The following is a 12298-nucleotide window of genomic DNA, read 5'->3' on the forward strand; positions in this document are numbered from 1 at the left end:
GCAGCATTGGGAAACGCTTAACTACAGCAAGACTAGTTAAACGACAGTCATAAGCATTTAATATTCAATTTTAAGATAAACCTTTTGATACAAAAGAAACCATGTTTTTTGTTTAAAAGAAAACTTAACATGTAAATTTGACTTTTTATAACTTTATATCATGTTATAATGTTATTACCTCATGGAGTGTTGTTTTGATACTTCAGTCTCCCATGGCAACCATCTGAGGTGCCTAAACGCTCAAGCAAATCTCAAACAAGCGTAGAACATCCTTTTTTTTGTGAAATTCAGGAAGTAATTTCAAATATTGCCATTCCTGTCGACCTTTTCTAGTGCGCTACTTTGAATTAAAAAACTTTAATGGAAAGTTATTGATACAGAAAATCTCTGGGTCCTTTTCACTTTGTAACAACTTCCACATTGAAGGGAGTTGTGACAGCAAATGATGTACCTTCAGGTGAGTCTTTGGTCAGCAAGAATCAAGCTGAAAATGAAAAACTATCATCGGTCACCTGAAGGTTGATGCATTTCTCTAGTCCTCTTTGCTGGATTAAAAAAAAAAATCTTAGTTTTACAAATCTTTTTTTTTATTTGTGCTGCAAAGGTCAGGCAACAGAAGGACTGCCTTTTTGTTCCAAAATAAAGAAGGAAATTACAAATTGTTTAAAAAAAAAATTGCACAGGATTTATTTGAATGCTTTTTTGCTAATTTTAATAGCATTTTTAAGTATTCAGATCGGCACTTTAAACCAAGAACCAACCAGATTCTTTTAGGCCAAACGAGGACAGTCTGAGACACATAGGATACCAACCAAGTCAGGAGAACAACAGATATTATTGCCACAGAGGAACAGAACGTCATGTGGTCTTTAAATCTTTTCACAGACTGGTCTGTTTTTTTTTTTGTTTGTTTTTTTTCAGTAGGCCGTGTTGATAAAGTCGAAACATCTGGTTTAAAACCAGGTTGCTGTTTCACAGTCAGCAGTTAAATTTTGTTCTCATCCAGTGCGTCTTGTACAAAATTTACTATTCCTCTTTTGTGCCTATGTCTGTCTGTCGTTTCTCTCTATGCGTCTTTCACTCGACGCACTCCTCTCACCACCTTATTGTCATGGAGCGGTGCAGCCAGGAGCCTGTTCTCAGCCGATGCCTGGAAATTTCCGTAAAGCAATCCTTGTTGGCTGTTTGGGCTGCGTTGGAGTGGGGTGGGCGTGTGCGAGTGTTTCGGTGGGTAGAGTCGAAGAAGGCAGTGGTAGGTAAGCAGAGGGGGGTACGCTTAAGAGCTTTTTGACTTTTCCTCCGTGGGGAGAACGAGCCGTTAGGTGAAAGAGGGATTGTCTGGATCTGGAATCGTCATGCCTCTAAGTCAGCGACTTTCGATGGTAATCTATAGAAACTAAAACTTATCTTTATATTTAACCTTTGGTTACTAATGATTAAGATAAGTCTTGACAAAGTCCAAGAAGTTTTCCCAGAAAAGCCCATCAGCGCATATTGCTTTCTTTAATGATCTGTACGGCTTTTTTGGCATCCTCTCTTCTAACCCGTCTTGTTTTCTTTGACTTCCTAGCTTTTCACAGGTTTGATGGGTATCATTAACAGGTTCTGTTTGGTTAACTTTTGGCCAGGCTGCAAGTTCGCTGTGTTGACAGTGAAAACATACAGCAGGCTGATGGAGGGGAGACAAAAGTTTAGAAGATTTCTACTGAAAATGACCTTAAAATGGATCGCTCTTTGGTGTTTTAGGCTCACATTGTGTATTTGCATTGTGGGCAACATACTGAGGGCTCTTGTGCTGGCTGTGATATAACAGTTGATTTGCACTAGGAAAAATGTCGAGCAGTAAAACAGTTTTGATATTTTACCAAGACACAAAAGATTGCAATAACGTTAATGAAGGGTAAGCTTTTAAATTCAGTGATACATGTGGCCGATCAGACAGTACGTGGTAGCATTGTTTTTTTTTGTTGTTTTTTTGTTGTTTTTTACAGAGTGAAATGTGAGTAAAGCTAATACATTTATTGGGTTCTAATCATTATTATTAACTCTAAATTCAAGGTTTGAGATGGAGATGTGCCTGTCAGAATTTTGTGGCTATTTTCTGAAGATTGACTTTAATATTTAATATAACATGTCATCAACATTTGCCATCATAATTGGTCCAACTCTGTTTAATAGTTGCAGCATTCAGTAGTATCTCTATATTTTTTGCTGATTTGCATCCTAATTTCCATCTCTACGTCTTACTATTTTCTCTCAGCCTTCTTCTGTTTCTTGTTTCACGCTCCTAAACTAACCATTTCAGAACCAAGTTCTGAAGCGTTGCATCAGTTTACTTGTCTTAGCAGGTATGTCATTTGAATTAATTATGAAAATAAATAACATGTTCCAATTTTCTGAATATTTTCTGAAGACTGTATAGATAGATGTCAAGGTTCACCCCAGAAAACTTGCTAACCCTGGTGGTTGGGCACCAGGGCAGTCATTCATTCACCAGCTTGTCGTGTTTTTGAGCTAAAAAATGTTTAATGTTGACAGGAAATTTGAAAATATCACTTGATGATTATGTGTTATTGAAAGAATGGAAGATTAATATCTGAACACCAACTATAAAGCCTTAAAAAATGCAAACATTTTAAAAAGACTTAATGTTTAAAAATAATCAATGTTCAACCTGGTGGAGGCACAAGTAAAGCCTGGTGGGCCACCAGGCTTATAATACACTGGGGGAAACCCTGGATGTATTACACTGTGTGTAATATATACAGGGTGCTTCTTGTTGGCTCTTATTAGTAATGACGCATTATGTTCATTGATCAAACTGAAATAATGTCCAGAAACATTGAATCACATAAACCTCATTAGGCTGCTTGCTTACATTAAACAAGTAACCCAAAAACCATTACACTAAATTAGATGTTTAAAATGTACAGAATTGCTGTTGTTTTCAAAGTGTTGCCGTATGAAATGTATTAAAACTTTTATGCATTCGTACTCTAGATTTAAATATTGACCCTGTTGGATGGACTTTCACTGCCTGTGGCAGCCACACCTCATTTTTGTGGCTTGAACACTCAAACTCATGAAAAGTGTTGGGGACAATGTGTTGATGGTAAACAGACTGTGGAGACTGGAGGCTAGTCATATATTGCCTCTGCAGTGTTAAACAGCAATATCCCAAATGCATGTTTTGCCCGTATGTGAAAGCAGGGGGTTTACGGCCCCAGGCTAGGTGTGAATTGTTGCATGGCTAAGTTCAAAATGTCCTGTGGAAGACGTCACGTTTGGGGAAAAGACAAATCTGAAAAGAACAAAACTGCAAAAGCACCAGAGGGCAGAGAAAAGCCAAAACAACCTTTTTAATAATGAGACATTCACAACAGATTTCTCAGAAATAACAATAGAATAGATATATATCCTGTGTTGTTGCTAATCAGAAAATACGAGTAAATAACAGCTGTGATGGCATTTTTCCCATTGAACTAATGTCCTAGTAATACAGTTTATCCTTTAGTGTCATGCTGAATTTTTTTTCTTAAATATTTATATTTCAGATCAAGTGACTGAGGTGAATCATTGTGACCAGCATAATCAATACTTTTTCTGTCTCCCGTTAACCTGGCTTATGCAGCAGAAACTCACTAAGTACATCAGTAGTTTATGACTTGATGTTAGCAACACATTTACGTAAACAAGTCAAAGAAAACAACTAAAAGCTAAAAAAAATAAAATAAAATCACGTTACAAGTCATTACAGTTCTGGGGGGAAGGGGGGGGGGAAGAGACCATTTAAAATGATTAGTTTGTAAAATGAACCTTATTCTTTTATTCTCCTGACAACATGTCTCTGAAATTCCAAGCAAACATTTTGTATTTATTTTCAGAAAATGGGAAACGGTCAAAATAACGAAAACATGCAGCGTTTTTAGACCTCGAGTAATGCAAAGAAAACAAGAAACAACAACATTAATGTTTTAACTCAAGAAGAGTTCAGAAATCAGTATTTGGTGGAATAACCACCAGGGTTTCAGTGGGATTCAGTGCAGTGGTTTCTTAATTTTTCCAGAGCTGATTGTTACTTTTGTAATGCGTGAACTTGGAAAAATATGACTACATATTGGCGGTAATGGTAATTGATGACTAAACACAAGCAGCACTGTGGGTTTTTGCTCAAGGAAAACTTCTGCCAGTGTCTTTATTAGCACTTAAAAACATAGCTGTGTTTTACCCCTAATGACTCAGGGGAGCAGAACCTTATTCTTGTCAGACTCCTTTCCCAACCTTTTCCTCCCATGAAAGGAATATCCGTTGAACACCTTGAGTGAATTTATTCCGATTTGTCCGCTTTTCCTTCGACTCGAGGATCAACAGATTAGATTTCTCTGGTCAAAGGTCTAGGTCAGTGCGACCGCACGTCCATCCCTTTCTGCTGGATGTAATATTTCAGGAATGTGAGGAGAGATTTTAATTACTACTGGCGCAGGGATTTGCTTGGATTGGATGATTTAGTTTATGTTCAGGGTCTTTTATTACCACATTATTTATAAGAATACAGCAACATTCTGCAAAGCTCTTAAATAACCAAGAAGAAATAATTCCTGGTAGCCTTTTTTTTTTTTTTTTCTATGAACAAAAAGTTTGAGTTTGGTTATTTTCCATTTCTGTAAGGCTGGGTTGGTTCAAACATGTTTAAACATTTATGAATACCTTATTACTGGAAAGAGTGGAAAATTAAAATGTCAAGTAGTCCTCGCCTATTACAATACTGCGAGCACTGCAATTGCAATGACAATTTTAATTTTAGTGCAGTTTTAGTTTGCAAATAAGTTTTTTTCCCCCCTGAAGCATAAATCATCCATCCTTATACCTCAAATGTGCAAACTGTGTTAGTCTGTTAATAAATGTAGTTTCTCATTATTCAAACTGTTGCTGCAGTCTTCACCTCACCTGGTCTTTGTTTTCCTCCAAGCACATTGGAAGCAGCCATAAGTGCCTGTAGACATCGGAGGGGTGAATACCAGAAAATGGAGAAATTTAAAGGAACCCTTATTGCGCCGCTGTTTCATTTTTACCCACGGCCTGAATTGATACGACTGGACAAGATGACTTATTTTACGCTAAAACATCCCTTCACAATGTTCTGCTGTCCTTGTGTTGCAGAGCATGATCCACTGTGATGGCGTCAACAACCAGAGCTACTTCTGCGAGTACGGACACTGCTGCGGAGAATCCCAGTGCTGCAGTTACTACTATGAGCTCTGGTGTAAGTTTCCACCTTCTTCCTTTTCGTCTTTACGATCACATCAGATCCCTTTATTTCCAACTTCATTAAACTGCAGCTTGTATTGTTTGTGTTGTGTAATTAGTCACTATTTTCCCCTTTGGCCTAGTCTTAAAAGATCAGCCTAAAATGACAGAAATACATTTATTTTTACACATTTATGTTTATAAACTATTAGGAAACCTCGGTGAAAACAGGAGACTGTTGCATGGCCTGAAGTGTGAAGTTTTGTCTTTTAATAACACTAAGGTGTGCTTAAGTGATGTCACTTTAAAACATTCATTCAGAAGTGAGTTGAAATACAGCAGAAAAGTCATTTTTTTTCTATTATTACAGAAATTGGGTAGCTAATAGTTCTATTTCTTAATAATTATAGATTAAACCCAATTTAAAGGATTTAATCTATAATTGGATATTTGTCCTTTTATGTTATTTGTCATTGATCATTTTTTGGTTTTTAAAGTACTGACAGAACGCACAAATCAATGCACCTTCTAACTTACAAAATGACTTTTTCAATTTCCGCGGCCTCTTAGACGAAAGTTTTAAGCTGGACTTTTGGTTCTGAGATGAATTGTCCTTTGGATCTCAAACTAAATGTTCACGTTCCACTTTCTGCAAACAGAACAAATGTATCATGGATCAAAAAAGACTGTTTATTGTCGGATTATCTAATCTATAAATTTCTCTTGGTTTGTCGGTAAAAGTGCAGTATGAAATGTTACTAAAAAGCTTATGCAACAATTTGACGCCCATGCAGAGATTCATGTTCTCAGAGCCTGAATTTAATGTTTTCTGTGTGTTTTTGTTTGCGTCTGCCTTCTTGTTTGTTCGTCCTTGAAGTGAAATTCCTCACATTTTTCTGTGACGACACAACAGAGATCTGTTAATTTCCCACACATAGTAAACAAAGTTCTCTCCTGCTTCCTGCTGTAGTTTAAGCTTAAGTCTGGAGATGCTGACAGGGCATTACTAAAAGCACATTAAAATGATTTTTCAGACAATTATGAATGTATATTTTTAGAGTTAAATTTAACCTGTGCCACCAAATTAAATTATTTCTTACATGCGAATGCTTTGAACCGTTATGTTAGGTTTTAGGTGAATTGCTTCTCTTAATGTATTATTTGGATGCGCAGAAGCATATTTTACTCGCTTCCTGTTTTATTTTTGAAATGAGAAGCAAAACAGCGAAATTAGGATTTCTAAAGCAAATGGTATTTGTTTTTTTCCATCCATTTTTAGGGTTTTGGTTGGTGTGGGCAATCATCTTTATTTTGTGCTTCTGCTGCATTTGCCACCATCGGCGCACAAAACACCGAATGCAGCAGCAACAGCGGCAGCACGAGATCAACCTCATCGCCTACCGGGAAGCACACAACTACCCCTCAGTTCCCTTTTACTTCCGTAAGTACACAAAGTCTTTGAATTTTGCATTGGTGAAACCTGCAGATACCCTGATGTGGATTAGTATAGAAATAGTTTGAAGCTTTTCGTATCTGTGTTAAACATGTTGGGGTGTAGCTTCACCTCTGACTTAAAAAAAAAGTTATTTTCTTGCCTGTTGATATGTTTTCCTCATTTGTTTACCAGAAAATGACCAGAAAATGTCTTCTAAGTCGAAGTGGGAGCTTGGCTCAGATATAATGTTTGCACTGAGATCCATCCTGGGGGTCCTGCAGCATCAGGACCTTGACTTGTTTGCATGTCCCAGCCTTCAGAGAACGCCGAGAATTGCAAAACCTGCTCCGACCGTGTTTCAGCGCAGGAAAGAAAATCCAGAAATGACTCGATCACTTTACGCCTCCTGATGCTGTGGGAGGGCTGGAGTAATGATCTGGAAAGCTCTGTGAGGCCTTAAGGAGAAATGTTTAGTCAAGCTTAGCCAGATGTTTTTATGCTTTGTATAAAAGGATGAATAGCCATTTATTTCTCTCTCTGATATTGAGGCAGACGTTACCAGAATTATTTTTTTTGCAACAAACTTTTATTAGGCTGATGGTGCAACGTTCATCAACTGTAAATAGAAATACCAACACCGTAGAAATGTGAAGTCATCACACTAAATGTTCAGGAAGGAAAGGATGTGTTGATGCAAACCCCTAAAACTAAAGCACAGACTGAAGCTGCTTCGGTAGCGCGAGTACCACAGTGAAATAACGCCAACGTGAGCTGAAAGGCCGCCCAGAAAGGAAGAAGCCATTACTTTGAAATCAACATGAAAGGCCAGATTAAAATTTGCAAATTCACTCAGGAACAACGCCTTAATGTTTGGACGGATGTCCTGTGGTCTGAATCTGAAATTGAATTGTTGACGATCTTCACAAAGTAGACGGCATTACAATGAAATAAGGTCATGTTGAAATGTTGAAGCAACATCTCAAGACATCAGGCAGAATGTCAAAGCTTCGGCCCAAACATTATTAATGTCAGATTAGTTTGCTTTAGGTAACAAAGACTCTCTGTTGGTGCGTGACTCGGCCCTGATCTGATTCGCATGGAAAAATTTGAGGCAACCTGCAAACTTGACCCAGTTACACCAGTTCTGTCAGGAGGAATGGGCCAGAATGTCCAGCATGCTTGTGTAAGAAGCTGGAGGAGGAAACCCAAAAGGTGTGACTCAAGTCGTAAAAGTTTGAAGGCAAACACTGAGGGAGTGGATGTAAGCTTCTGAATTAAGATCTGAATGTAAACAAACCAAAGATTGTCCAAAAACAAACTTTTGGTCTGATTTAATGTTGGTGATTGTTTTGCTCCTGTGTACAGCCTGTATGTGTTTTTTTTTTTTTTTTGAATTTCAAAGCTGAATTTCCTCTATTTTTCTCTCTAGGGTTTTTACCAAACTATCTCCTTCCTGAATATGAAGAGGTGGTCAACCGACCTCCGACCCCTCCACCTCCTTACACCGCCCTAAACTTAAACTCCTCCTCGGTGGCTTCTGTTGCCATGGCTCCTGAGCAGCAGGCGGGACACTGTCCATCCACCCAGTCCTCTCCTGCGCCCCCGGTCTCTGACGGTCTCTGCAGTAGACCCTCAATAGAGGAAGCGCAGCCTCCTTCCTTTAGGCCGAAGCCCGACAACAAACCCCATCAAACGGCCCAAGACTCCAGCATTATTCTTCTGTCAGATGGGCTGAATGTGGAGATGCTCAGCAGCCAGGAGAAAAAAAGTGGAAGTGGGGATGACTCCTGCAAGGATCCCCTGCTCAAGGACCTGTCGCTGTCAGAGGGTTGTACTGAGGATAAAGAGCGCCTACCCAATGGGAGGAGGCGGCGATTCACCGGGGACTCTGGGATCGAGGTGTGTGTGTGCGGCACACGTGGGGGCGGCGGTTACGGTGGAGCTGGCGGGACGGGTCAGGAGCAGGAGAGCCTGCTGGGGCGTGGCGTGGACGGCGGTAACGAGGAGGGGGAGGAGGAGGAGGATGCCGGCGACTTCTGTGACAGTTGCGGCCATCGAGCCTCCCTGAGCTTAGAGGAGGAGCAGGCGCTGGGAGGGGCGGAGAGGAGGGCCGGGCGCGGGCCCCCGCTGACACCTCCGAATGCAGGCGGCGGCTCACTCGGTCCCCCCGCGTGCCTTCTCCTCCACACCATCAGCGAACAGGACGGCGCGGCCCACAGCCCGGATCCGCAGGGATGAAACGCTGTGAGGCATCAGCGGCACCTTCGGATTGTTTTACGAATGAGCCCATCTTAAAATAACCAGATGAGGGAGCAGCAAAATGACTCCGACGCACAGGCGGAGACACCTTGCTCTTCCCCGTACTAGTCCCAGTGGCCTTAACCAGCGTAACATGGGCTGCGTAGGGGGCAGTGTAAGCCCCTTCAGCAGCCTGCAGCAAGCGAAAGCTCTCCTCTCCGCAGTCATCCTTCTCCTTCAACCCAACGCACTGACTCGGCAACGGATTCAGTGGGAGGATGAGGACAGGAACTCTTCAGTTGCAGGAAATCTGCAGAGCTGCAGCACATTACATGGTGGTGTAACATGCACAGCGGGAAAAACCTCGAGTGAACTGGTGCATTCATAAGGATACCACAACGTCTACGGCAGGAGCAGACTGCACGGCGTCCCGGTAGTCGTGCTTCTAAAGTGCTTTTTCAGCAACTGTAAACCACTCTGCCTTCTGCTGGTGTTGCTCTATCAGCCTTACAAGCGATACGGTAGTTTGTCTGCGTTCAGAAAACAAAACTAAAAAAAATAGATAAAGCATGAACACTTCCAGTTTTGCACAGTTTCTCTAAGAGTGAAAATATTTTGCAAAGTAAAACAAACCCCAACATTTTAAGGCTGAAGTGTTCATTTAGTTTCGCATGGTTTGTGATTAGTTTCCATCGCAACATGTTTAAATGGAGAGGTGTGTGTGTGTGTGTGTGTGTGTGTGTGTGTGTGTGTGTGTGTGTGTTAGTTAGTAGTAGGAACATTTACTTGGAATGTGATCATTTCAGCCTAACTTAGCTGAATGTATGTAGTCGGTGCCTAACAGAACTCGGTGTGAAAGCTCGAGGAACAATAAGCTTTAGTGAAACTGACGAACCCTGAAGAAGCAGGTACTCAAATCAAGAATGTCGAGCTTCAGAGAGATTAAAACTGAAATGACAACAAGCAAACCTCAAGATGTCTTTTGTAAGTCACTTCAACAAGATTACCAACCCTCCCCAGCTGTTAAACGAAAAAAATGAATCCCTTGTTAGAAACACTGAGAACTATTCTTAATATTTGGTGCTGCATCTTTGGAGCAACATCCAGTCTGATGTCGTTAAATATGTCAGTAACATTACTGTTTAGAACTAAAATTATATCCTAGTCTGGTTTTTTTTTTCCTAAATGTTTTGCATTTGCACTGTTCAGTTAAAGAGATGAAATTGAAGAAAATTATCTGAACTTTTATGTATGTTAAAATAGGGCTGGATGAGCCAATTAAAACCTGGTTGTGTCGGTTTCTCCTTATATAAAATCCATTCAAAAGTATTCACACTCTTGAATTTATTTTTTCACTTTACAAAAATCTTCGGATTTAGGTCCGGGTTTTAGTTTCTTACTGGACAGAGGCATCCCCTCAGCATGATGCCGCCACCACCCAGTAGGTTTAATTTTGGTCTCCTCAGAGCCACTTCTGCTGCTGTACGCAGAACTTCTAGTGGTTGATTTTTATTTGTAAAACTTCACAATTATAAAATTCCAGTGAAATTCACACAAATTTCTGGTTGTGATGTGAAAAGTTCCAGGGTTGTTTCCGTAATTCCACAACAGTGACATTCCACACTTATCGTCCTCCAAGCCCCTATTATTGAAGATGTTGCTAATGTTTTGGTTAGCAAACACAGCTGTTTCACAAAGGATTCAGCTCATTATTTTTGTTCAACTGCCTGTTTCCATAGAGTCCACGATAAAATGCAACATGTTTTGTAAGACTTAAATTACAACTGCATGAAAACACAACGTTCAATCTCTGCGAAGCACAAACGTTTTAACAATTGGTCAAACAAATTTATTTTAGTATGAATATATATACTGAAAGCACCTTGCAGGAGGTCATTTCCCCCCCACATTCTTCAGCGCGGGGTTACAGTGCAATGGGAAACCTTCTTGTATTACCTGTAAGCTGATTGACCGTTATATGCATCGCGACATGGACACACTTTTAAGTGCTTTACATATTAGCGTATTTTGTGAGCTGCAGATGAAGTATTGTGTACTTTTGTCTTATTAAAACGAGCTATTTTCATATCTGCCTGTTCATTTAAGTGTAATAGAGAGAAAATCCTAAAACCACTTTATATTTGCAAATTGTGTACAATCATCTGTAGCGGGTTGGAGAACCATATAGTTACTTTATACTGTTTTATAAAAAAAAATCTTTTGCTTTATTTTCATGGACAGATTTTACTATTAAGGCTAACATTGGGTTCTTTTAGAAAATCTCCCTGCATTGCGAGGTTGTGTGAAAGGTACGCTGGACTAACGATGAGTATTTGTTCAGAGATCAGGGCAGTGCTGCCAAAGATGCTTTTCTGACTTCAGTGTGTGTGTGTGTGTTTTGCACATATTCTGGGAATGTTCTGATCATAAGCCATTTATTTCAACAACTAAGATGAATGTATGTTCAATAAATATACTAAATTTACAAGCAGTGTTGTCTGGGTGACTTCCTGCCATCTTGGTTTGGCATCAGTGATGGAAGTTTAGTGTGGAGGAATGATGAATATAGAGAGACTAAAGCAAGTCTTTACCCCATCACTTACTGGTGAGGTGTCTTACAACTTTGTGAGATGTGAATAAAAGATGTATTGAATAGTTTTATAGGTTCTCTCTGGGTGTGATTGAGTGAGTGCGTGGCTTTTTGTCATGTGTGCCGCCCCTTAAAGAGCCTCGTCTACTGAGGGACGGAGATGGGTACCGGCTCTGTACGATCCTCCAAGGGTGTGCAGGTACAATGAATGACTTGAGTGAATGGGGGAAATGTTTGGACAACCACTTTCAGAAACTACAGAAGAACCATTTTTGATCCCAAAAACGCTGAAATCAGAGCTTAGTGAGCCACCACACATAGGCCTATCAAGAACAATAGCTGCTCTTTGTGTTAAGCCACTTCTCAATGTCTGAAGTCTCTCCCCTTGACCAAGGAGGAAACTGGCTGCACTGTTGCTGTCACAAAGCCCTCTATTTAGATCAAAACAAACTGAATTTCATTTAGAAACTGCAGTGCCAGAGGCTGGAGGAGGAATCCCCACAGAATCCATGTTATCTAAAGTCCAGTGTGACGCTTCCACAGCCAGTGATGACTTGAGGCGCCATGTCGTCTGCTGCTGATGGTCCACTGTGTTTTCTGAAGTCCAAAGACAAGCACAGCCATCTACCTGGACGTTTTCATGGTTTCTTCAGCTGACAAGCTCATGGATATGCTGAGTCCAACTTCCACCTGGACTTGGTACCTGCCCACACTAATGGCACCTGCTTTAATCAGTATGGTACCTTTGTTACTGACTGACAAGCCAATTATCCTGACCTAAGCCCTCT

At 40.3% G+C, this 12298-nt stretch overlaps 1 protein-coding gene across 1 annotated transcript; it reads left to right on the top strand.

The window, feature by feature from the left end:
• The first annotated feature begins 716 nt into the window (after positions 1–716).
• On the top strand, positions 717–11405 carry LOC106945656 (WW domain binding protein 1-like). Its single transcript, XM_015029483.1, has 4 exons — positions 717–1382; positions 5161–5263; positions 6527–6688; positions 8112–11405. Exons 1-4 carry the CDS (start codon positions 1356–1358, stop codon positions 8918–8920), a joined length of 1101 nt encoding a protein of 366 aa, XP_014884969.1. The 5' UTR covers positions 717–1355; the 3' UTR covers positions 8921–11405.
• The last annotated feature ends 893 nt before the right edge of the window (positions 11406–12298 follow it).

The sequence above is a fragment of the Poecilia latipinna genome, unplaced genomic scaffold (assembly GCF_001443285.1).
Source record: "Poecilia latipinna isolate Pla-1442-1.1 unplaced genomic scaffold, P_latipinna-1.0 Scaffold155, whole genome shotgun sequence".
NCBI lineage: Eukaryota > Metazoa > Chordata > Actinopteri > Cyprinodontiformes > Poeciliidae > Poecilia > Poecilia latipinna.

Coding starts and splice junctions, on each gene's coding strand:
- LOC106945656 (XM_015029483.1), top strand. CDS start 1,356: ATGCCTCTAAGTCAGCGACTTTCGATG. Junction 5,264..6,526: donor TTACTACTATGAGCTCTGGT/GTAAGTTTCCAC, acceptor ATCCATTTTTAG/GGTTTTGGTTGGTGTGGGCA. Junction 6,689..8,111: donor CTCAGTTCCCTTTTACTTCC/GTAAGTACACAA, acceptor TTTTCTCTCTAG/GGTTTTTACCAAACTATCTC.